The sequence below is a fragment of the Panthera pardus genome, unplaced genomic scaffold, assembly GCF_024362965.1.
Source record: "Panthera pardus isolate Hobbes unplaced genomic scaffold, ASM2436296v1 HiC_scaffold_10, whole genome shotgun sequence".
Classification (NCBI taxonomy): Eukaryota; Metazoa; Chordata; class Mammalia; order Carnivora; family Felidae; genus Panthera; species Panthera pardus.
The window spans coordinates 78,958,336-78,983,448 of NW_026526655.1; the positions used below are offsets into that span (position 1 = coordinate 78,958,336).

At 38.3% G+C, this 25,113-nt stretch overlaps 1 protein-coding gene across 7 annotated transcripts in view; it reads left to right on the forward strand.

The window, feature by feature from the left end:
• CACNB4 (calcium voltage-gated channel auxiliary subunit beta 4) overlaps nt 1-24,443 on the forward strand; it is a 256,280-nt gene extending 231,837 nt beyond the window's left edge. For all 7 annotated transcript variants that reach the window (XM_019456340.2, XM_019456351.2, XM_019456358.2 and 4 more), the window contains 3 exons: nt 2,330-2,425; nt 15,583-15,768; nt 17,754-24,443. In XM_019456340.2, the coding sequence (XP_019311885.1) occupies nt 2,330-2,425; nt 15,583-15,768; nt 17,754-18,014 (543 nt within the window). In that variant the 3' untranslated portion in view covers nt 18,015-24,443. The remainder of the gene's footprint in view (nt 1-2,329; nt 2,426-15,582; nt 15,769-17,753) is intronic.
• The last annotated feature ends 670 nt before the right edge of the window (nt 24,444-25,113 follow it).

Sequence of the window (25,113 nt, forward strand, 5' to 3'; positions counted from 1 at the left end):
CCTACCCTCCCCGCCCTCCCACCCCCCATCAACCATCATTTAGTTCTCAGTTTAAAAATTTTTTTTTTTAACGTTTATTTATTTTTGAGACAGAGCATGAACGGGGGAGGGGCAGAGAGAGAGGGAGACACAGAATCGGAAGCAGGCTCCAGGCTCTGAGCCATCAGCCCGGAGCCCGACGTGGGGCTCGAACTCACAGACTGCGAGATGGTGACCTGAGCTGAAGTCGGACGCTTAACTGACTGCGCCACCCAGGCGCCCCTAGTTCTCAGTTTCTAAGAGTCTCTTATGCTTTTGGCTCTCTCCCACTCTAACCTCTTTTTTTTTTTTTTTTTTCCTTTCCCCTTCCCCATGGGTTTCCGTTAAGTTTCTCAGGATCCACATAAGAGTGAAAACATATGGTATCTGTCTTTGTATGGCTTATTTCACTTAGCATCACACTCTCCAGTTCCATCCATGTTGCTACAAAGGGCCATATTTCATTCTTTCTCATTGCCACGTGGTACTCCATTGTGTATATAAACCACAATTTCTTTATCCATTCATCAGTTGATGGACATTTAGGCTTTTTCCACAATTTGGCTATTGTTGAGAGTGCTGCTATAAACATTGGGGTACAAGTGCCCCTATGCATCAGTACTCCTGTATCCCTTGGGTAAATTCCTAGCAGTGCTATTGCTGGGTCATAGGGTGGGTCTATTTTTAATTTTTTGAGGAACCTCCACACTGTTTTCCAGAGTGGCTGTACCAGTTTGCATTCCCACCAACAGTGCAAGAGGGTTCCTGTTTCTCCACATTTGAGGCCCTTTTTAATGGGCGGTTTTTAATTCCTGTAGTCTGTACAGCTTCTAGAAATCCTAAGATAGCAAATAAAGAATAGCCATTGTTTTAAAGAAGTTCCCTGTCTGTTGTGGTTCCCCAACTGGGCAGTTATGCAAGAGCAAAATAGAAACAAAAGATTAAGAAAGGTGAGGAAAAGTAAAGTATGGCTTTTCAGAGACTTATGTTCTGTCCTAGTAAATGTCTTGAGTAGTATTGATTCTTGTAACACCTATCTTCTCTCCCCAGTTGAGAGAGTATGTAATTCAAGAAAGGAATCTACATTTATCGTGTATAGAGTCAAACATTACTGTATAGAATCTATTATGGAAAAGTAATTGATGTGTGTATATGTATGCTTAAGTTGGCTTCTTTAAGGAATAAGATACGCTGTGATTAAACACAATGGGATATCTGCCATGTGTCTTTATGCCGCAAAGGTAGATGATATTGTAATAAGTAATGTGAAATAGATATTCTAGAGAGGTACAAGCTTAATAATTAGTTTATTTTCAATGCCTCCAAGAGTGCAGTTTAGTGCTAAAATGCCAATTCAGCTTCCAACCAGTCATCTCTCACAGGTGGAGAATGTCTAGAGAAGCTGTGCCCTTCCCCAACCCCTCAGCTTTCCATCTCTCTGGGCACTGGTTCTGCACAGGATGGATTTGGGAATCCTGACCAAACCTGGGCCTTTGGAGAACCATTAGAATGGATTGAAATTGCCTTGACCACCTGGAGGTCTATTTGGCCCAGAACTGAAGGAGATTCAAGCATCCTTCACTGCAGTAGAATAGATTTCAACCTCCATCACCCCTGCTCCAGTCACCATGGGGTCATTAAGTGTAGGAACAGGGGTACCTATGGATATATGCACTGAGTTATCATAGAGCCTCACTGACTAGTACTGTTTTGGGGGAAGGACCCTGTTTCAGCTTTAAAAAGTAAGGGAGAGGGGAGTATATGGCAAATGCGGTTATAGCATTTATAGAACAGATATTCACTGGTTTATATGTAGCAATATGCCAGTGCAAATGTTTTGCCTAGATTTCTATCATAAAATCATTCTTATTAATGTAAATTTAAACTGGAACACCTTAATAATTATCAGTGACCAAAAGAACCAAATATATAAGTGACTGATATTTATCTGACATTGAGATAGTGAACTAAAATATTGCTCAACTAAATATGGACATAAATGACCTGGTACAGATCAGTTCCTCCACTTTTGCAGGGCTCTCTTTGAACTCTCTGGGTAAAATCTAGGGCGGGAACTCAAGATCCCACCAAGGCCTCACACGGAGCGAGAATAGGATGAACCTATCAAATCCACTATAACTGAGAGCCAGTGTAAGTGGGTGATGTCATTACAGAGTTTATATATATATATGGTTTTTCATATTGTATTTCTTCTCTATTAATACTCAGGGCTTAAACAGACTATTTAAAAGATCTTGTCTTTTTTTTTTAGTTTTCTTTTAACTTGTTGATTTATGTCTTCTTCTATCAGGTTTTACAGCGGTTGATTAAATCTAGAGGAAAGTCCCAAAGTAAACACTTAAATGTTCAACTGGTGGCAGCTGATAAACTTGCACAATGCCCCCCAGTAAGTACCATTGTGTTTAGTCATAATCATTCTTGCCTAGACAGGAGAGAGTGGTGGTTTTGTTGTTTTTGTTGTTGTTGTTGTTGTTGTTTGTTTTCGTGTTACCATTGCCATTTTTGTTCTAGAATGATGGCAATGACATGTTGTCGTAAACATTAAGGTATTTTTCAAACAAACTGCTGCTGTCATGTTGGCTACATTCAGGCATCCAGAAACGGGGGGTGTCTGCCATGTAGTAAGAACTAAACCTAGTGTTCAGCGTCTGATGTCCTTGCCTGCTACCTTGATTACCTCACAAACACTCAGCAAACTACTTAATCCAGTCATGCCGGCACTTTTATGAACAGAGAAGAAAAATAAAACATACTGATTTGACTTTTCTTTAACTTTTCTGCCAGGAAGTTCCAGTAGGCAGAAAAGATAGGACCTTGAAGGTTGAGAATTTATGGGAACAAGAAGAGCCCTGTGGTTATAGCAGATAAAGAAGAAGTCAGGGTTAAGAAAAATGAAAAACCGTATTATAGCAACTCTACTCCTAGTGCCATTGCCAGAAAACAGCGGCTGAGTTGGAAGCCAAGAAAATGGCAGAGATTTTGGTGGGTGTTGGGGGACATAACTGCTATCATATGGGTCACCAGTGGCTGATCAGTGTCTACTCCTGCTCAGCTGATTTACTACTTCTGTGCCTGTGTTTGTCTAAAGGAAATAACTGTCTTTCCTACTGATTTGATTCACTAGATTTTTTCATATACTTGTGTAAGGATCATTTATGCTCTGTGGAAGCATAAAATCTAATTCAGATGTTTAGAGAGACAATACAGCATAGCTGTAAAAAGTATGGACTGTGGAGCCAAATTGCCTGTGTTCAAGTCCACACTAGTTATGTAATCTTCAGCAAGTATCTACCTCACTGGGTTGGTATAAAGATTCAATGAGAGACTCTTAGCTCTTAGAACAGGGACTGGCACATACTAAGCACCATCTAGGTGTTTCTGTTATAATTATTGGATGTACTTTGCATTGTGCCATGCCTAACCTGTCAGGCTCTGTAAGGATCTGTCCCTGTCCGTTTTACTGTTTTATCTCAGTCCTTTATTATGGTAGGCCCACGGTAAATATTTTTTTTGACGAGTGAGTGAATGAAAGGCAATAAGAGTATGATGCATCCTTTTATTGGATAGGCCAGATACTGTGCTAGATGCTTTACATAGATTATCTCTAATCTTCACTGTTATCTAGTAAAGTAGGCAATATTATCCCCATTTGTAGATGAAGCGACTGAAGAGAGAGAGAGGTTAAATGATTTTACTAAGGTCACACAGCAAATTAGGATTAGATTAGATCTGTCTGGTGTCAAAGCCAGTTTCCTGCCCTCACAGTCCCACCCACCTATATACACGCCTGGTTACCTGTCCACAGATAATTTGGATAGCTGGAGTGCTATGTTAAGAAGGCTCACTACACATGGCCTATGAATGAAGTCCACTTGCAAAATGGGATGTATGATTAAAACACTGCATGTATATTGAAGAATGTATTACCCAGCCCTGACTCTATAATCTTTCCCAGCTAAAGGATGTTAACCTTTATCGAACAGTTACCAAAAGCTAGGAACTATGCTATTGTTTCCAATTTTTAGAATAGTTTTATGTAGAGTTGTATCAATTTGGGTCTTCTGGGAAGCAGACACCTAAATGGAATTAGAACTGAAAACTGATTGGAGAAAATGCCTGAGAAAGGGGGCAGAACAAGGCAGGAGAGCCTTCTGATCAGACGTTAAGTCTGATCTCATGAAAGGAAAGGAGGAAGGAAGGAGAAATGGATAGAAGGAGCCTCAGACTGAGATGCAGATTTCTTGCATGTTTGTCACATGTTGGCAGAAATGTCCAGGCTCTAGTCCCCACGCTGTGCTCAGGGACTGGCTAGGAGCAGCCTGTGGAGAGCGTGGCCTTGGCTTGAATGCTGTAGTGGTTCTGGAAGGTGCCAAGGTCCCCTAACCCCCATCCCGGGGTTTCTGCTGACTTCACTCATCACAGCAAATTTTCCAGGAAATCTGAGAGTACTCTAGTAGATAACACTATCCCTGCTTTCTAGAAGGGAAAGAAGCTAAGTCCCTGACTAAGAAATTTGTTGGAGGTGACAATTAGTAAATGAGCCCCAAGATTCAACCCTAGATCTGTCTGACTCCAACAAAGCTCTGTTTCCCATGCCTCTCTACCTCTGCACAGAGCTGTGTAGTGCAGGTGAATCTTTGGCCCCAACTTTGCTGTGCAAGAAATATCTTCAGGGCAGAACAAAGACCTCACCTGGGCAGGGATGGGGGCTGGGGGTGGGGTAGGGCGGGGGTTGGTGAGGAAGTTGAGGGAGTTGTGGGGGGGAGTTCCAGTTCAGACAACCATTGGCCATGCCCATGTGGTCCTTAAGGATGGATATTCTGCTGCATCAAACCTCATCTGGAACAGAGAATCTTTGGTAAGGCAGGGAATCTTTAGATAAGCGCCTCCTCTCTGGGACATTGGCAGGAGAGTTCCTTTCTCTTCTATGTCTGGGGGAGAGGAGGTGTCTCCCTCTTTTCCCCTACTGTTGCTATTAACAGAACTTCCTCTTTGCTTTTGTTGTATCTAAAAGCATCCCCACCTTCTACTGTTTCCTGAGTCAGTTAGCAGAATCTCTCCAACCAATTTAGGCTTTTGGGAAACAAAACCCAGGAAGGGAAATGGAGAGCTGGCAATTTCCTGCCATAGCACCCCCTCCCCTGCCCCCCAGACAAGGAAGCCCAGACCCTGCCACCTGCATGAGTGGTAGAAAAGAAAAGGGGGAAATACAAAAGGAGAAACACAGATTAATACCTCAAAATTCGTTGATCATATCTACCTTCAGAGAGGTAGAAGGGTCTACGCTGTGCAGGCAGCCTAGTTCTGTGAGGTCCCTGAGGTGGCCCCAAGATCTGCAGAAGTTTTGGGAGCAGATCTGTGTTGACTAGAGAGCAGGTAGGTGTGTCTAATTTCACTGGACAGAGTGAGCAGACTCATCCACAAGGAGCAAGGCATTTTACAAGTCTACTCAAATGCAAATGCCAGGAAGAATGGGATGCCTTTCTAAGTACTGAGCTCCTAGTCTCTCACTGCATTCATTTGAAGGCAGGGTGGAGGTGGAGTGGCCTCTAGAAACAGATGTCAAGATGTGGGAGGAATCTCTTCTGGTGAAGGCTGAAGGATATGGTGTTTAAGACCCTTTTCAACTGCAAGACTGATTCTATCTAGATTTTGGAATTAATCAGTGTAGAGATGTTAGTGAAACCATGAAGGCTATGGAGCCCAAGGAAGAGAAGAGTATTTTAAAAAAGCAGAGGGGCACCTGGGTGGCTCAGTGGGTTAAGCATCTGACTTCGGGTCAGGTCATGATCTCACGGTTCGTGAGTTTGAGCCCCGGGTCGGGCTCTGTGCTGATGGCTCGGAGCCTGGAGCCTGCTTTGGATTCTCTCTCTCTCTCTCTCTCTCTCTCTCTCTGCCCCTCTCTGCCCCTCTCTGCCCCTCCCCTGCTTGTGCTCTGTTTCTCTCTCTAAAAAATAAACATTTAAAAAATTTTTAAAAAAATTTTAAAAGCAAAAAATATGTCAAGTAAAGTGATATCCTCATTGTTTCAAAATGGCATTAAGATCATTCTTTTTGACACTCAAAAAGAATGAAATCTTGCCATTTGCAACTATGTGGATGGAACTGGAGGGTATTATGCTAAGTGAAATTAGTCAGTCAGAGAAAGACAAAAATCATATGACTTCACTCATATGAGGACTTTAAGAGACAAAACAGATGAACATAAGGGAAGGGAAACAAAAATAATATAAAAACAGGGAGGGGGACAAAACAGAAGAGACTCATAAATATGGAGAACAAACTGAGAGTTGCTGGAGAGGTTGTGGGAGGGGGGATGGGCTAAATGGGTAAGGGGCACTAAGGAATCTACTCCTGAAATCATTGTTGCACGATATGCTAACTAATTTGGATGTAAATTTAAAAAAAATAAAAAATTGAATTAAAAAAAAGAAGCTAAACAAACAAACAAACAAACAAACAAACAAAATGGCATTAAGATCAGATACTTCTACCGATGGTCCGTGAGCATGTCTGAGGACATAGTATCCACGTCACCGTATGGTTAAGTCAGACAAACTCAAATATTTGGTCATCTCAATTCCGTGTGGCTCACTTACAAGAATGACATTTAGCAAATATTATTCAAGCATTAGGCCTGTTACCTTGCTAGGTGCTAGGGATTCAAAGGCACGTGCCTGCCTTCAAGGACTGTATAATCTAATAAGATGACAGTTGGCTACAAAGAGGAGAAAACAGACTCAAATACAGAGAACAAACTGATGATTGCCAGAGGGGAGGCAGGGGAAATAGGTGAAGGGAATTACAGGGTACAAACTTCCAGTTATAAATGAATATAAGCCATGGGGATGAAAAGTACAGCATAGGGAATATAGTCAATAATTTGTAATAACTTTTTATGGTGACAGATGGCAGCTACACTTGTGGTGAGCATTCTGTAATGTATACAATTGTGGAATCAGTGTGTCCTGATAGGATATGTCAACTACACTTCACTTTTTAAAAAATAGATTGCAGTTGATTAAGTCAGCTCTCAGCAAACAATTTGGTAGATCATAATATCCTTACAGATATTACTTCAGAAATGTCTTATAGATTAAAAGTGTTTTTTTTTTAAGTTTTATTTATTTAAGTAATTTCTACACCCAGCGCAGGGTTTGAAGTCATGACGCTGAGATCAAGAGCCACATGTTCTTCCACCTGAGCCAGCCAGGCACCCCAAAAGAGTGGTTTAGATCAGGGTTTCTCCAATTCAGCACTATTGACCGTTTAGGTTGGATAATTCTTTGTTATGGGAACCTGTCCTATGCGTTGTGGGATGTTTAGCAACATCCCTGGCCAGCAACAACTTCCAAATTGTGACCACCAAAAATGTCTCGAGACATTGCCAAATGTCCTTTAGGGAAAAAAAAAAAAATCACTCCTGGTTGAGAACCACTGGTTTAGGCTAATATATATGTAAGTCTCGGTGAGTAATGTTTTAGAAGTCTTATTAGTAAGTGATTTCTTGAGATACGTTCTAGGTGAATTAAACTTGTTTCTTTTTAGTTTGATCTTTTTACGAGAATGAGTTTATTAATATTTATTCCTCATGACTATTAGAGAAAATACTTGTGTCCTATTAAAACTGAGGCATTTTAGCTTCTGAGAGGTCTGAAAATTGAATAGTTGTGTATGTAATGCATCTGTTACCTCTGAAATAGCTGGAACCAAGAAAATATAGGCGCATACTTAAGTGGAAATAATACTGTGAGGTCCCTTAGGACTTGTCCACATGTCAGGAATCTCACACAGCCTCAGGCACTTGGGAGACAGTCTTGCTCTATTATGTCTCAGCAGCAAAAGTTTTTTTAAGTTTATTTACTTAGAGAGAGGGAGATAGCATGGGCAGATGTGCGTGCACATGAGGGAGAGGGTCAGTGTGAGAGAAAGAGAGAGAGAATCCCAAGCAGGCTCCACACTGTGAGTGCTCAAACCCACAAACCGTGAGATCATGACCTGAGCCGAAATCCAGGGTGGGGCGCTCAACCGACTGAACCACCCAGGCTCCCCTCTGCAGCAAATTCTTGTTTTATGTAATTGATCGGATAACCTGAAATATTAAACAAGCAGTCTGGATAAGTAAGGTTACTTTGTATTTAATATTTTCTAAACACTGTTTACATTATTAAACATGTTCATTTGATATTGTTTGAATAGCATTTGTAATGCTAAGAAGGAATTTTACACTCTATGTTGGCACATGTGAAAAAAAAATCTTTGGATTATAAAAACTAGTAGTAATTTAAAAATGTGTCTGCATTTGTCCCTACTTTACTTTAAGACCATGATTATAATTGTCACTGAAAGACTGGTGATCACTGTGTCATTTTAGTTCCTCTAGGAGAGTTTACAACTTGCTTAATTGGCCACTACATCTCCAATCTGAAAAGTCAGCAAATTATACTGGCAGAGTCGCACATTGCTAAGAAATTAAAGGCAGCAGTCTTTAGAAAGGGAAGTCTAAAATAGTGCTGAAAAAACTTAGCTCTCTGTAGCCAGAAAAATGAATCCTAGGCTCAGGGATTGTTGAAGCAGAAAGGAACCTTGAAAAGCAGCCAGTGTAGTATTTCCTGGAGTGTTTTCTTCCCAATATGATCTCCATGTGATGTCAGCAGGTGCTATGGGGAGAGTTCTGATACCAAAAATGTTTGAAGAAACAACTTATGTAAACAAAGATAAACTGATTTCTCTACTACAGTTGCCTTAATATGCTAATGAGTGTTTTATATCTCCATCAGGATAGTATACAGTGTTTCCCTTAAATTTTGACTGTGGAACCATTTTTCCACAGAGCATCCTATGGATCTAGTGTTTCGTGGAACACTTCTAGGGAAAGATTGATCTAGTCCAACCTCCTCATTTTTCAAAGGAGGGAACTGAGACCAAGAGAGGTGAATTGGCTTTCCAAAGAACATAAGACTTGGCCAAAGTCAGCATCAGATAGTAAATGGCAGCAAACTGGTTATTATATATCCTCCTGGAAAGAGAAACTTGGGTTTCACAGGTGAAGATTCTCTCTCTCTCTCTTTTTTTTTAAGTTTATTTATTTATTTTGAGAGAGAGATAGCATGAGTGGGGGAGGAGCAGAGATAAAGGGAGAAAGATAGAGAGAATCTCAAGCAGGGTCTGCACTGTCAGCACAGAGCCCAACATGGGGCTTGAACTCACAAAACCATGAGATCATGACCTGAGCCAAAATCAAGAGTCCAACACTCAGCCACCGGGCACCCTGGGGAAGCTTCTTTTAAGAGATGGGTGAGCAAACTTTTTCAGTAAAGGCCAGAAGGCAAATATTTTTGGTTTTGTGGGCCCTATGGTCTTCTTCACAAAACTACTCAACTCTGCTTTGGTAGCAGGGAAGCAACCATACCCAATGTGTAAGTGAGTGCATGTGTTCCAGTGAAATTTTGTTTATAGAAGCAGGAAGCAGGCCTGTAGCCACCCTACCAAAGTTGCACCAAAGTCGCCACCCTTGTTCTGGGACAATGTTTTGTTTATCCATAACTGTGCAATAAACTTCCCTCAAACTTAGTGACTTCAAACAATGAGTATTTGGTGGTATTCAGCCGGTGGCTGACATGGTTCCTTAGTGGGGATGGCTGGAAGGCCGGGCTTAGCCAGCTCCTTCCTCTTTGTCTCCACATGGTTGCTGGGCCTTTCCATGGGCTCTCTCCCACAGGGATATAGGCTTCTTACATGGCAGCTCCCAGGGCTCTGAAAGCCAAACATTCCAATCTCTTAAGCTTAGATATTGGACTTAGATAATGGTACAGCGTCACTTCTACAGCATTCTGCCAGGCAAAGGAATCACAGAAGCTGCGCAGATTCAAGGAGAGAGGACATAAATTCTCCATCTCAGTGCAGGGAGCGTCAAAAGAATATGTGGCCATGTTTAATCTGCCACAGACAGCTCTACTCTGGAAGAGGGAAGAAGTGCCTCATTGACTGCCCTGGATTCACAGAAGAAAACGTGGGATGCAGACAGAAGAGGGGCCAATGAACCTAGGACCCATTTTTTTTTAATATGACTGGCCTGAATTTGTAGTTGGAATATTCATGTATACACTACATGATTAGATTTCATTTTGGTTTCACTGGGTATCGGTACCCTTGTCCTTTTCAGAGAAATTGAAAATAGTACATTTTAAGAAGGCCAAAGTTCGAACTGGCCCAGTACTGTGGTAATACACATAAGAGCTACATAATACATGGTGAGAAAAGTAGACAGGCAGACAATTGAATATATAAATGAAATGTAATCCTTTAATCCTACTTAGTTACAAGCTGGCTTGTGTTACCATAAGATGACCCTGTGGCTCTCTGAGCTGGGTGATTTTTTTGAGCGTGTAAAACGACATTGATTGCTCTCTCTGCAAGAGGGGAACTCATCTCCTCACGGAGTCTTTCAAACCTCTAACATTACAGTCACCATAGGAATTCTCTTCTGTCACCCTTTATTTTCCACTGCTGAATAGACTCAGATTTATTCTATTAAATACAAGCACTCTGAAGTGAATAATGGTGCCCCGTATCCTTGATCATATTGCTATCATGGTAGTAATTTTCCACTGCCCTCTTCCAGCCACTTTATGTAAATTATTTAGAATCGTGTGGATTCATCCATCTATTTAAAGTACTGTCACCAGCGGTGCTTTCACTATTACAGAGCCTCTGGACATCCACAGTTTAATTCATAATACTGCTTTTGAAAAAGACAGTAATCAATCAAGGAGATGTCTCCTTCATGAAACAAGGCCACATAGGATCTAGTTCTCTCAATCCAAAGGAGACTTCTCTTGTTGTAGGGATTTTAGCCACCCAACTTAGATATATGGAGTTAGGGATAGTTCACTCCCACCAGTGCTATGATTTAAAGCATTGGATTAATTTGAACGTAACAAAAACACTGGGTGCTTCTACAGACAGTAACACGGGTAGATGTTGCTATATTCTTTGAAGAATAGGAATGGACAGGATGGAGGGGGGTAGTGAGGAAATGTGCGTGGGTTCATTAATGAACATCATTGATTGTTAAGACAGGAACTACAAGGGATCAAAGTCACTGATACTCTTTGCCTTCATGTCCCCCCCGCCCCCGAAATTAGTGGCAAATTCTGATTGTCTTTCCTGTGCAGCTTATTAAAGCTGGAAACTGTACCTGAGATGAACTGCTAGAGCCCCACAATATCGGTAGGCTTTCCTTTATCCCCATAATACCTCCTAGATTTGTTTAATTTAGTAACAGTTTCCCATCACTAGTTGGTCACTGAGTTAAGTACTCAGGACTTCAAAAGCTTTAATAATATCAAAAATGCACTTGTGATATGAAAGAAACATTGGTTAATTATTTTATAATTAGTATTACATAGTTGCCATTCAGCCATTTTATTTTACTGAATAGTATTTTCCAGTTTTGTTTTTTTTTAATGGTGGCAGATTCAGGATCTCTTTATTCTAGTAGCAAAGAAATAAAAGCGTACCCACCCCTATTATTTTTTTCCTCCTAGAAATAGGAAAGATTCCCCACATGAGGTTTTATCTATGCACAATAAATAAATGTAAAACAATGCGTATACCGTGGGAGAGTTTGTACTTAATCTCCTCACTAGCTAGTATTCTGTCATGCACCAGCTTTAAAAAAAAAAAAAAAAAAGGTAAAATTAATTTCTAAGTTTAATATACTTTTTATTGGAAAATGTTTAGCAACTTGCTAAACTTGCTAGATAAAACTTATTACAAATTATATGTTAGGTTTGATGAGACATTCCCTTCTGTGCTAGAAAGGATGAATTTCATAGTTATAAAGAAAGACTTGTACACTCTGTCTCTGTATCTCCCCTCCTCAAAGAATGTACCAGAAGTAAATGGGACCTGCTCCAGTTCTCACTGTAGGAACTGAGAAGTGCTCTATGTTCTGTAAAAACTAGGAGGACCGACTATTCCAGTTCCCCCTGGGTTTTCCAGATTTGGGCACTAATAGTCCCAAGTACCCAAAAACACTCAGCCCTGGGCACATAAGGATAGTTGGTTGCCCTAATTCAGGTGCCTTTCGTAGGAAACTTTGTGATGCTCTGTGGATGGAGAACCAGACAGATTGTTGTTAAGTACTTAAATTTTTTAAAAAGATATTGCCGATTTTCTTCATGTCCATTCAGTTCAGCATCAGTCTTTTGCTTTCTCTCGTCCCTGTCATCTAGTTCTCTGAACTACTGGGTGAGCTGGAGGCCTGGGTTTCACTCTTCTTATTTATAAAGCTTTAGTATTTCATTTTCCTGAATGAGCTTATCCAGAAAAGGGACCTACTGTGCCTGGTTTTCCAATGGTTTTGACTCCTGTGTTCACTATGTATTTACTTTAGCAGCCACATTATTTCTGCCCACTTCAGCTAAAGAAAATATCCCATCACAGTATAGCAGAGGCGTTTGCCGTGGTAGAGCTTTGAAAACAGCTTAGTGGTACCCTATCTCTGGCAGTCACCAAGGGCATGGTGTCATTGAGTGGGTCCCTCTTCACTGCCTGTGACTGTCCCATTACCCACACCCTCTTCTGCTGATCAGATAACTCTCTGAGTCCGTATCCCACGCTGGAGGCCTCACGTATTGCACAGTAAGGAACTAATTAGACTTGAACCATTACATTTTTGAAAAATTGGCAAAGCCAGTTTGCATAATTCATGGGGCTGCTTCTCTGAATTTCATGTATAATATTTTTAAAAATTTATGCCCTTATACTCACTTTCTAACACTCTGGTCTAATCAGCTGTGTTATTTCCTCAACAGTTGAAAAGAAAAATTGTCACAGATATACAGGCTGTGAAATTCTTCTTAGTTGAAAATAAGCCGCATATGTCAGTATTCATTCAGAAGCTGAAATTTGCTTTCCTCTGTGCTTTTGAAAGCATGAAAGCAGTTTCAAATCATCTTCCATCATATAACTGTCTTTTTTAGCAGGTGCAAAAGCATCGTTTCCTAGAAATGATTGAGGCTTGAGCAAACAGCCGTGTGCTGATGGATACAAATTCTGTCCATTGGCAAAGAGGAGTACTTTGTTAAAATTACTTGTAATAAACTGTATGCTTAATTGTATCTGTAGCATGACGGTATAGCTGTAGCGTGTGGAACAGCCAAGTGGATATAAACCTTATTCAAATAATACTTTTTTGTGGGGGCTGCTTGCCTGGTCTTGCCCTCTCTGGGCTTTGTTGTCCTGTGACAGTCAGGACCCTCAGTCCAGGTGTCCTCAGAGGTTCTTTAACTTGGGACTCTATGAAAGGAAAAAAATTGAGTTTTTGAGACCACACCTTGTTGAGAACCACATTATAGAATGAGACCTATGAGGGTGAATTAGACAGTTCACATAAATGAAATTATGTAAACAGCAGCCTCCAAATCACACACAGTTTAGAAACTGTGAACCGTGTTAGCCTGGACTGGCTAACAGAGTGAGCCTTTGTTCCAGTGCTGCCCAGTTTCAACTTTCTTCTCCCTGTGTCATCTGTCTGAGTCTGTGCAACATTCTCTGGGGTAAGCCTGTTCTCATCCCACTCAAGTCAGTGCTGCAAAGCTGTCAGAATGCAAGTTCATATCAGAGCAGTATGAATAATTCTCAGATTCGACATTTGATGGGTTACTTTAAGGTGGGGAAAGGGCTTTTGATTGCAAAAGGCAGAAATGTCTTTGAGTTATTTAGTGGAACAGGGGATTTATTATAAGGGTATATGTTGCCTGACTCTGTAGGAATGAGCTGTTTTTCCATTCTCTCATGGGCCACATGGTCTCTTTCTTCCGTTGCTTCTTCTGTTTTATTCTCTTCCCTCTACAGATAGAATTCTTTGATTTACTCATAATTTTCCCTCCCTTATTAAAGTCCAACTTTCACATGTGTCTCTGGGCCTCCTTCTAAATTCAGAATTGGAAGCTGCAGCTGAGAACATTAACTGTCTCTAGATTGCTCTGAATTAAAGTCCCAGTGTGACTTGGGGTATTAAGGAGTTTATTACGTGTCTTTCCCACTAGAAGAGGGGAGCTTCTTAAGCAAAGGGATGATGTCTGTTTTCTTTTCTGTACACTTACAATACCTAGCACAAAATAGGTCCTGAGTACATATTTGATGAATAAATAAAACATACGAAACAACACCTGAAGTCTACCAATAAGGGGAAAGCCTCTGCATGAGTTGAACTGGCTGAGTCTTCTCAAACAGCAGTCGGTTTGGACTGAAGTCACCTTATTCTTTGCCTAGTTGCGAAACATTTCTCACTGCACCAATGACTTGCAAACTGCTTTGCATATTAGGGTCCACATATGCAGTAGAGATCAATGTGATGAAAACGCTCCAGTATAAATGTTGGGGAAAAGATTGTTTCCATGGGGACTTCTGCTTAAGGGAAGCCTCACATTGATGCAGGTGAGTCGGCTGACCTACCACCAACTCATAGTCGTCCAGTTTCCGTGAACCGACAATCTAGCTGCAGTATCAGTGCTGGTGGCAGTAACCCTGTATTTGATTCATTAGTGAAAGGTTCTTATCTTGGCAAAATGAGTTTGTGAAAGCAGGTAGCTAGTGGTGGAGATTTTGCGAGAGGGCAGGTGTGAATGCAGTGGTTGAAAGCTGGGGATGTGCTTTCACTAGCTATGGAATGGCTTTTCTCTCTGTGAGGCGTCACGGCTTTCTGACTGTCTCTCCAGGGAATCTGCATCCTGGGTAAATCCTGTCGGTGTTCCCAGCCACACTGCAGGGTCACTGAAGTGCCACTTTGCCCCTCTGGGGTAGAACACATCCTGTTTACAGGCCAGATGTTGAACAAAGTCCTTCCTGACAGAAACATGGATACCAGATACTTCCTGTGTGTCACCCCATCCTTCCCACAATTAAATACTCCTGGTCCTTGTTCTTTTTTAACCATTTCACACAATGATCTTTTGGTAGCAGAAATCACTGTAATGTGCATTTCTATTATTAATCCTAAAACTTCTTTCCATGTTGCTTTATCATGAGACAGATAACATTTTCACAAACATCCTGGAAAGTGCCTTAGTAAATGTTATTCCCTTCAACATAGATATTTTGGGGGGGAGAAATGTTTATTCCCATGATATGGTCATTGCCCAGAATATTTTGAGAATGCCTCTTTCAATGCCATTAATATTCTGAAGTAAGTACAATTGAGTTCTATAGGAATGTATGGATAAATATAAATATGTTTTTGCTGTCTTCTACACATAACACTTTTACACTCACGTCATCTTTTTTCTTCTAAATAGTGAAAGATCTAAATATTTCATGAGCGCTCTCATTTTTGTGACCATGTCCAAATTTGCACTTGGTTAACTGTATAGCTCCTCACTGGACTTTAACTTTAGAAACTGCCAGCATAGCCTCTCCAATGTGATATTTGCTAGTAGATGTTAGGGGTGCTATTATCTGCATTAAGTGGAATTTTAGGTTTCATTGCTTAAAACGTGAAGTATAAGTAAAACGGATTTGTCTTGTCACCCGCAGGAAATGTTTGATGTTATATTGGATGAAAATCAGCTGGAGGATGCTTGTGAACATCTGGGAGACTACCTTGAAGCATACTGGCGTGCTACCCACACAACCAGTAGCACCCCCATGACCCCTCTGCTCGGAAGGAATTTGGGCTCAACCGCACTGTCACCATACCCCACAGCAATTTCTGGGTTACAGGTATTGCCACTTTCCACTCATGCTTTTACAGTCTTACAACTGAAGATTCTACAGAGAACTTAATGGGGATGAAGACTGGGATTATCCTTAATCTGAAGAGGAAAACATATGTGGGTGTTATCTTTAAAAAAAAAAATCCAAAATATTACAGGCCCATAGGGCCTGTCCCTTAGCTTCCTCAACATAGAATGTGCACACAAGTAGAGTCACTCTGTTTGGAAACAGTGACAGATCCCTGCGTTTTCTTGGGGTGGGGGGAGTGTGGGGGCCCATGTTGGTCAGCGGCTATGGTAGGTCTCCTTTAGGAAAGCTGGGGACAAGTTCAAGGACCGGAGGTTTTCTCTTCTGCTATTCTACTGTTGCACTCAAGGCTAGATGTCAGGAGCCAGAGGCATTATGATACAAAGTGAATTTTGCCTTTTGACATCAATAATTATTTACCATTTATCGAGAGTCTGCTGGAATGGAGCCCAACCCACAGGTGGCTGAGGTACATCTAGTCAATTGAGCCCTCTTGTATCATGACTAGTTTTATATTAAAGAGTTATAATGATAATCATAATTATAGATCATGTAAAGTTAAGCCTGAGAGGAAGGGCACTCTCTGAAATACTGTGTTATAACTGTATTACTCTCCTACAAAATTTCATCTTTATAAGCAAAAAACTGCCCTATAAAGGAGCAGTTTTTGAGGCTGGAAATGAACATGGGAAATGTGCTAGGGTAATACACATATATATGTATGCACCAGGACTGTTTCTTGCCTGGTTTCGCTGCCTGTGTGCTAATCCAAGTGTGGCATATCCACTGACTAGTTTGGGTTGGCTCCAAATTGTATACTATGGAAGAGAAATGGATGCATGAAGCAATATGCTTCTATAATGCAGGTAGAAGCGAAATGCACTTTATTTATGAATATAACACTCTGACTCACCTCTAAGGCATCCACCTAGAGTGGTTCTCCCAATTTCACTTGAGTTAATGTGGTGCCCTTTATCCTGGAGCCTATTTCTCTTAGTGACCATGAGTATTTAATTGTTAGCCTCCTGGCTGAGGTGAAAGACACAGGCTCTAATTATTGAATGATTTTCCCACTGGGTGAAGGTGAGTGTCCCTTTAGAGGAAATGTATCTCGGTCCTTGGTTTCATCAGGATCCTGTTTCTTAATGGAGGTGACCTACCTAAGTAGAGAGCCACAGCTATGATACGTGTTTTCCCATGATTTAAAGAAAAATGTTGAATAACATTTTCTGAGCCATCAAATAAGTATCTGAAGATATTAATTTCAATAAATGATATTAGAGGAATTTAGTTGATATCTGAAGATAATTTTTGCAGGACATTTCAGTTGAGGAAGCAAGAATTGCAAATATCAATTAGCCAGCTCCATAATTATTATACACTCCTTTGGAGAGAACACTGCTGAGAGCCTTAATGTTTATGTGTGATGAAGAAACAAACACATTATTTTATGGGCAGCACAAATCATAATTTCATGAAAATATTTTATAGGGCATAAGGGACATTCAGCTAGATAAAGGTGAAGTGTGTGACTTTAGGAGGAGAAAGATTTTACCAGTTAAAGAGAGAAATAAAATAGCAGATGCTATTCTGAACTTTAACTTATTTCCCAAAAGTAAAATAATCCTCAGTTTTGCAGTAGAAGTGGAGTTATTAGGTATTCCTAGATATATTAAGTTCCATTCAGCAATTAACTTTCAATTCTCTATTTTTAATAGGCAGCCTAATCACCTAGCATTATGTAATTAAATTCATAAACTATCAGCATTTTAGTATCTTTGCAACGTTGTGTCCTGAATGGAATAGACCAGATCTTTTGAGCAGACCATTTGTGCATCAAAATGTTTTATTAAGTCTGATAGTTAGAGTTTTATTGTACATATCCTACTGTTGTACGTATATTTAAATGTTCTAGATGAATGAGGCTGACATGATTTAACCATTGAACTATCTGATATTTATAGAGTCAGCGTATGAGGCACAGCAACCACTCCACAGAGAACTCTCCAATTGAAAGACGAAGTCTAATGACCTCTGATGAAAATTATCACAATGAAAGGGCTCGGAAGAGTAGGAACCGCTTGTCTTCCAGTTCCCAGCATAGCCGAGATCATTACCCTCTTGTGGAAGAAGATTACCCTGACTCATACCAGGACACTTACAAACCCCATAGGAACCGAGGATCGCCTGGGGGATATAGCCATGACTCCCGACATAGGCTTTGAGTCTGCAGAAGCAAACAAAAAATTCATCTGTTGACAATTTGCCATAGCACTGCTAGGATAAACCAATCATCTTAACTTGGCAAGTACAGCACAGTGTTTCCTGTGCTTGTGGGCTGCTGTCATTTGATGCTAGGTAAGGGGCAAAAAAACAACAACAAAAAAACATTATGCCCTTAAGTCGAGATGGTTATTAGATGCCCAGTCATATAGATATTTTTAAGCGCGGCATTTACATAACAGTACCTTTTGTTTTCTTCATTAGATTTAGACACATCGATTTGTAATTTAGGGTACTTATCAAGGCACATATAAAATAATTTCCCATGCTGGAAATTCCAAATGACCAGTTCCAGTTGGAACCAATTTATAAACCAATTCCTGTTGGAATTTGGGTGAATCGACTAGAAAGTCTACTTGAGCATGTTGTAGTCAATTTAAAAATCTGAAAAAAAAAAAACCAAAAAAACCAAAAACCTAATTAATGAGAAAATCAAAATACCAAAAGAAGCCAAAACCAGGTATGGTTTTATTTGCTGGAAGCTAAATTTACATTTAAAGTCGGAATGTATAAACATTTTAATATATGTTAACGTTGCCAGAATGGCTTTCAAACTCACCAAAAGTATTGATGATGCCAAAAAAAAAAAAGTCTCCAATTAATGCAGAAATTATTCACTCTCCTCAGATTTTAATATTTTTGTTTCTTTCCTGGCACAGCTGTTGTATTCAAAGTGTTTTGCTTTGTGTTTAGTCACTACTGTTAGCTTGTCTGAAGTTGGCAAAAAACAAACAAACAAACAAACAAAAACCCTCAAAATTTCTTTAGCAGTGAGAGAGAATAATATAAAGAAGCCCAATCATAGCTGGTCACAGGAAATGGAAAAAGAGGAGTTGTTTCCCCTTTACTTAATCTGAGCATAACTACATACACAACAACATCCAGGAATCCGAAGTCAGACAGTAAGGATGGGCACAGAGCCTCCTGAGTGCGAAGCTAAACATCTCCAGATGGGAATTCATCTGTCCAACTTACCACAAACATGGGGCCCGTGTTTCCTGCCAGCACAGTTGCATATCTTTCCATTGCTTCATTCAGTCTCTGTCTTTGAATATGTGAATGTTCTAGCCCTTCCCCAAATTCTTTATAATCATGCTAAGGACTTGTTTTACACGGAAACATTCAATTTTGATATTGAGAGCTGTGTTTATACAAAATAATGGAATGAAAAATGTGAAAACAAAAATGATGAACTTAAAGGCTTGCAATATAAAGCAAACTCACAGATTCAGAGTATATCTGTTCACTAAAATTATAGTATTTTTACTGACGAGAATTATAAAGAATTTGGAGATTGAGCTGCCTTATTTCTAATGAACACTCCTCTTCACCTGTGAAATCTTCACAGTTTTTCCAGTGGCTGTAATTACGAAATTGGTGACCTTCTGTCTTATATTATCAAGGAAGCCTTAGATTCACTATGATCCAAGGAATTACTGAAAATTGACCCTTTTATATATTATACAAATATCTTTCAGAAAAGCCTCTTGTTTCTAAAAATCCACAATGCATGCATTTTTCTAAAGCCCCCAAAGGACCAGGCATAAAAATCCCTTTGTACTGGTACATGTCACGAAGACTGTATTTTGAAAACAATGATAATTGATTTCTATTACCTTATTTTCTTCCCAAGCCTTTCAACCTTTAGGCTTTCAAAGCATGCACCAGTTAAATAATCTTCCTCGCCATGAAAACAAGTTCCAATTTCTTGATCAGTTATACATCTCTTGACGCCCATGGTGACCTCCCACATTCCCTCTCCTCCTCCTGTTCACTGTGCATACTCCATTATGAACCTGTTTAGCTGATGATGGGGATGCCTATAATTATGTAAGTTATTTCACATATTTGATACAACTGAAAATATGGGCTCGGTAAATTCTAAAAGTTAACATGTGATATTGGCTTGTGAGTTCTTTTGTCATCTAATGAAGCTTACAGAACTTTCAGTTAAGACATTTCAAAGAGCTGTATTCATTAGGCACTTTAATAAACATATAACCTGCCATTACTGAATACTTTGTTAGAACAAAGAAGAGCATTTTCCAGCAAATGAAAATATATTTATTACATGTACAGCACATATTTGCATGAGAAAGAGAACATTAGCCAAAACATTTTTCTATATGCTTTACTGGTTTCTTGTTTGTGCGCATTCAAGTATTTAATTGCAAAGAGTGCATCAAGGTGATAAATTTAGACTAGACAGCTGTTCAGCTTTTTCTGTAGTAGCATTAGCAATCTGGTCATTTAACTACTTTAAGATATTTACATTTTATGGCAGGTAGCTGCAACAGCATTTACATATATTTCCTAGTCAGCAAGATTACCATATTCTTTCAACTTTTGAAAATCACTTGTTTTTAAAAACCTCTCAAAGCCTTTTTTCTAAGTCTCCCATGTCATATGCTAATAAAGAGAGGTCCGTTCAATATCTGTGCACAGAACCAATCTGTCGTTTACCATCAAGTGTCTGTACCTGTTTTGCTTTGCATTCTTATTCAAAAGCTAACAATCTTGGAAGGGGTATAAAGTATATTTTCTTGATGGATATATTTAAATTTTTACTTTGATTTGGCATATTCTTTTCATTCCTTTTGTAATTAACAAGTTTATCTTCTCCAAATGAAAAAGAAATATGCATTTCCTTTTTTTTAAGTGTTAGAGTTTACTGTGTAAATGATACTTAAATACACATATATACTAAATGAAAGTTTTATTTTTGCCAAGCATATCAAGCACCTTTGAAAAATACATATTCCTCAAATACTTTGTTTTTAACTGACTTCATTTCAAAATAGCAAATGATAAGCAGGAGAAACAAGTCTTACAATGTTTTAAGTCTGTTTTAACTTGTAGTATAAATCACATATTCTGTAACTTCAGTATATATATCAGAATATGTAAATTACATATTCTGTAATTTCAGTCTGCGAACATGTAACATTGTAGACACGTGTGACAATGTGGAAATGTAGTTCTGGAAAAAAGGGAATGCAATTTGTCAATCCTGATGTTAATTCTCAAGGCAATGTGACTCCAATATTATAATCAACAATGTTATCTTGTTTACACCAATATTTAAAGCAACACTTGGAAATGTTTATAAATGACTGATTATTCTCTCTTATCTTTATACAGTTCTATTGGAAAGAAAATTGAAATTAACAATTTAGACTGATAGTCTTTCCTAATAAGAGAGTCTTAATTATGTGACAATATGTCATTGCACTTAGTCCTTAATGAAAAGAACTTTTTAAATATAAAACAAATTCTAAGAAAATTATTTGTTCCCTTTGAGTAATTTGTTAATTACTTTAATTATTATTGTCGTTGTTTGCAAAACGTATTTTTGGAATGTTAACCTCTTTTCATACCTGCATACTTGAACTTGTCTTTTGTGTGGGGGCCTTAAAATTCATACTAGGAAGCTAGGTCAGTGAAAGGGAGGGAGAGAAAGAAATTATGCCAAAAGGTGGTTTGCAAATTTAAACTCTGAATGAACATATCACAAAATGTTGTTGAGACCCAGGATGTCAGTTAAGAATGTTTCTAGGCAACTTTAATTTGCATGCTAGTGTGTTTTTTCAGTTATACAATTTTATTTTGGTATTTGCTAAAAAATAAAAATGATGTAATGCCACTATAGAAATTGCCCTATATATTAATATTTATACTACCTCTTCTCTAGAGAAGACAATCTGTCTTTAAGGAGAAAAACACTTTTCAGTAAGTAGTGATCAAATTTATTACTCTTACTGCTAACCCAGCTGCAAAACTAAATGCATAAATTCTTAAAATATACTTTCCCTTTAAATTTTAAACTGTATCCAAAATAGTCTTGTCACCCTTCATTTCTTCCATGTTAGTGAAGTTTTCTTTGAATTGGTTCACATTTTACCAGCACACAAAGTTAATTTAAGAAATCAGTCATCAGAGGGAATAAAATAATCTGCAAGGGAATTGCCTTTTTGTGAAATTTGTTATAATATCTAGCTCTAAGCCTGCAAGGATAGATCCAGAGACTTGATATTTAAGTGCAGCTGGTTTGAAAATTCAAATTTTGATCCTTAATGTCTCCCATGGACAGCCATTTACTAGGTGAGGGTATGCATTATCTTGGACTCCCATGTCATTGGAGCAAATTCCATATAAATGTTTTAAATAAATGGGAATGTACCCCTTATTTCTTTTATATTTCTGCCTTTGTGTTTCATGACAATGTTGCCTGTTGTTTTCTTTTTAATTATATAAAACTCATCTTTGGATGACTACATGAATGAAAATAGAGCAAATTATGTAATAAAATTTGTTTTATTAGTTCCTCATACCTTTAAATACTGTTAATACTTTGTTACTGAGTTACTTACTCAAATTGTGTCTATAAGACAAAGAGCAGGCCTCCTCTTTTAAATGATAATTATGAGCAAACCAGTCAATAAGATAGTTGTCTGCAGACAATAAGGATAACTTTTTTGTTGTTGACTTAAGCAGTCAAGTTAGTCAAAATAGTAAAACTGGCTCAAACGGGCAGAGAGCTACAGCATTCAAAAATCACTTTTTAAAGATTTCTTCTTTTATTAAAATGAACTTTCTCCAATGAAATACATCTTCTTTTGGCAACTATCTTTATCTACTTGTGGATCGTTTAATCCCAAATGCTTCCTGTAATTGAGGGACAAAAAAGACGATTATAAAATATCTCATCAGATAATCTTGAACAAGGGCTGTAACTCCCATTTACCGTGAAAAGCATATAAATAAGAGTGAATAACAAGACTGTTGGAGAGTCACGGTTACATATAAAAATTTTCCTCCGTTTCTTGTGACGTATGTAAAGCGTTTGCTGAAACATGGTAGAAAATGTTACCAATGAATTTAGAGTGGTCTGGGGTGTATGCGAATGCATCCTCTTTGAAAATTAGGAGTTAAAATGAGAGCTATGTGAGAACCCAAAGTGGCTGGCCTCTAGCTTTTCAATTTTGTAAGTGTTCTTAGTTATGTTTTGAACACTCAAATTTCTCAACAAATGGCTATGTCTATATTTATGTAAGGGCCACTCTTGCCCTACCTGCATGCCATTTTCACACACTTTTAACTGAAGTCAGTGTGAATTCCGTATGCATAAGGGATGTATTAAAGATACAGGATCGTTAATGCTATATTGTTGCATACTATTTTTCATATGCCTTACGATATTTTCTGGGACGTTATTAAAATGAAAGCATTTTATTGCCAAAATAAATCTATGTTGTTACTTCTAATCTGCATTAGCAGTAGAAAAATAAATAATGTAGCAAAACATATATTGTACAGTACAAAATTATAAAAGATATATATTTTGCCAATAATATGAAAATAGATTGAGGAGAAAGAAGCACATTTGTTATAGCACAAACTTAACAAAATCCACTGTTAAATTTGGCAGTCGTATTTTTTAAAAATATATAGATTTAATTCTAAGTTTTATCAGATTTATTTCATCTACCATCTTTTTAACTTGCTGCTCGATACTTTTCCAGCAATTTATTTCATAGCCTTGCAACCTGTGGATGTAATTTCTTTTATTTTATTCCCTTGCATAAAACTTATTAAATGTTATTTTGTGATAAGATTCATATTATATTTACTGTTCTTATTTCTGCTCCTTCAGTAACAACTACAAAAAGTATGGCAAGTGAGCTCATAGGGCTCCTCTGAATTTTGGACATACTTGAAATGTTTTCTATTTTTCACAGCCTAAAGTCAGAACAATAAATACAAATGTCCCAACAACAACAAAAAAGTATTTAGGGATTCTTCAATTTGTTTTGTACTGAATACTATTTTGAAACATAAGTTAAAGCCATCAGTTGTTTTTTTGACCGGGTGGCGGGAGGGAAAAACATACATTTATTAACACTAAAAATAAACATGGCAAATTGATGTAAAAAGATTTTCCCTACTATTCTGAGGGCTGTTGATATCCCAAGCTATTGCTATATCTCCAGCTACTAAGTGGAAAAAAAATATATTGCCTTTGTTAAATAATGTTTTTTCTTTCTTTAAATTTTAGTTATTTATTTTAAAAATTTACCCCCTTTTATTTTTCTTATATAGGTAAATGTGTAGCATTCTACAAGGCATGCTGGGTAAAATATACTATGCAAATGTGTACAGTGCTGCATGTTTTGTTCTCCCTCTGCTTTTGTGGCTTTAAAGAAAAAAATGTGTTGTTATTTTTGTGAAGAAAAACATTTAACAGAGAAAATGCAGAGTGCATGCATAGAGTATCCTAATTTCTATGGATTTGTTTTATGGAATTTAAATGTGTATAAATCAACTGCATTAATTTTTTCTTTTATATAATAAATGAGAAAACACTGAAATCAGCCTTATACCTCTCCTTTATATTATTCTAGAGATATTTATGTCATTCTGGAGGTATGTTCCTATACTTCTTGCAGGAAAAAAAGAAGCCTAAACATTTACTCTCACAACACAGATTCAGCTAAATGATGATTTCCTGAATACTCTGCTAGGGTATATGAGTTATTACAAAAGAAGTATTATATTAGGAAACAGCATTTAAATTAAATCCATACACAGAGAATATATTACAATATGTGTGTGTAAAACAGGATCAAATACAGTATAGAAAATTAAACTAGGTAAACTTTATTGTTCCCGACAAATCTCTAAATGATTACTTTAATGTAGTAGTTACCAGAAGTTTCCAGAGGTTATCCTGTACCCATAAGCATTTCATGGATGGCATATAGCTTATGACTTGACATTTCATGTGCTCCATGTCAGTCGACCATGCTGTGAATTGATTGGCTCATTGTAGTGCGCAAGAAGTTCAAAAGAAATGTGCACTATGTTGATTATAATTACTGCATTAGAATCACACATTGATTTATTGCAGCCAAGTTGTTTCACAAGCATTATCTCATTTAATCCATCTGACCACCCTGATAAATAGGAAGGGCATAGATTATTAGACCCAATTACAAATGAGAAAAACAAAGATCATGGTAACTTTTCTCTGCAAAATACTTT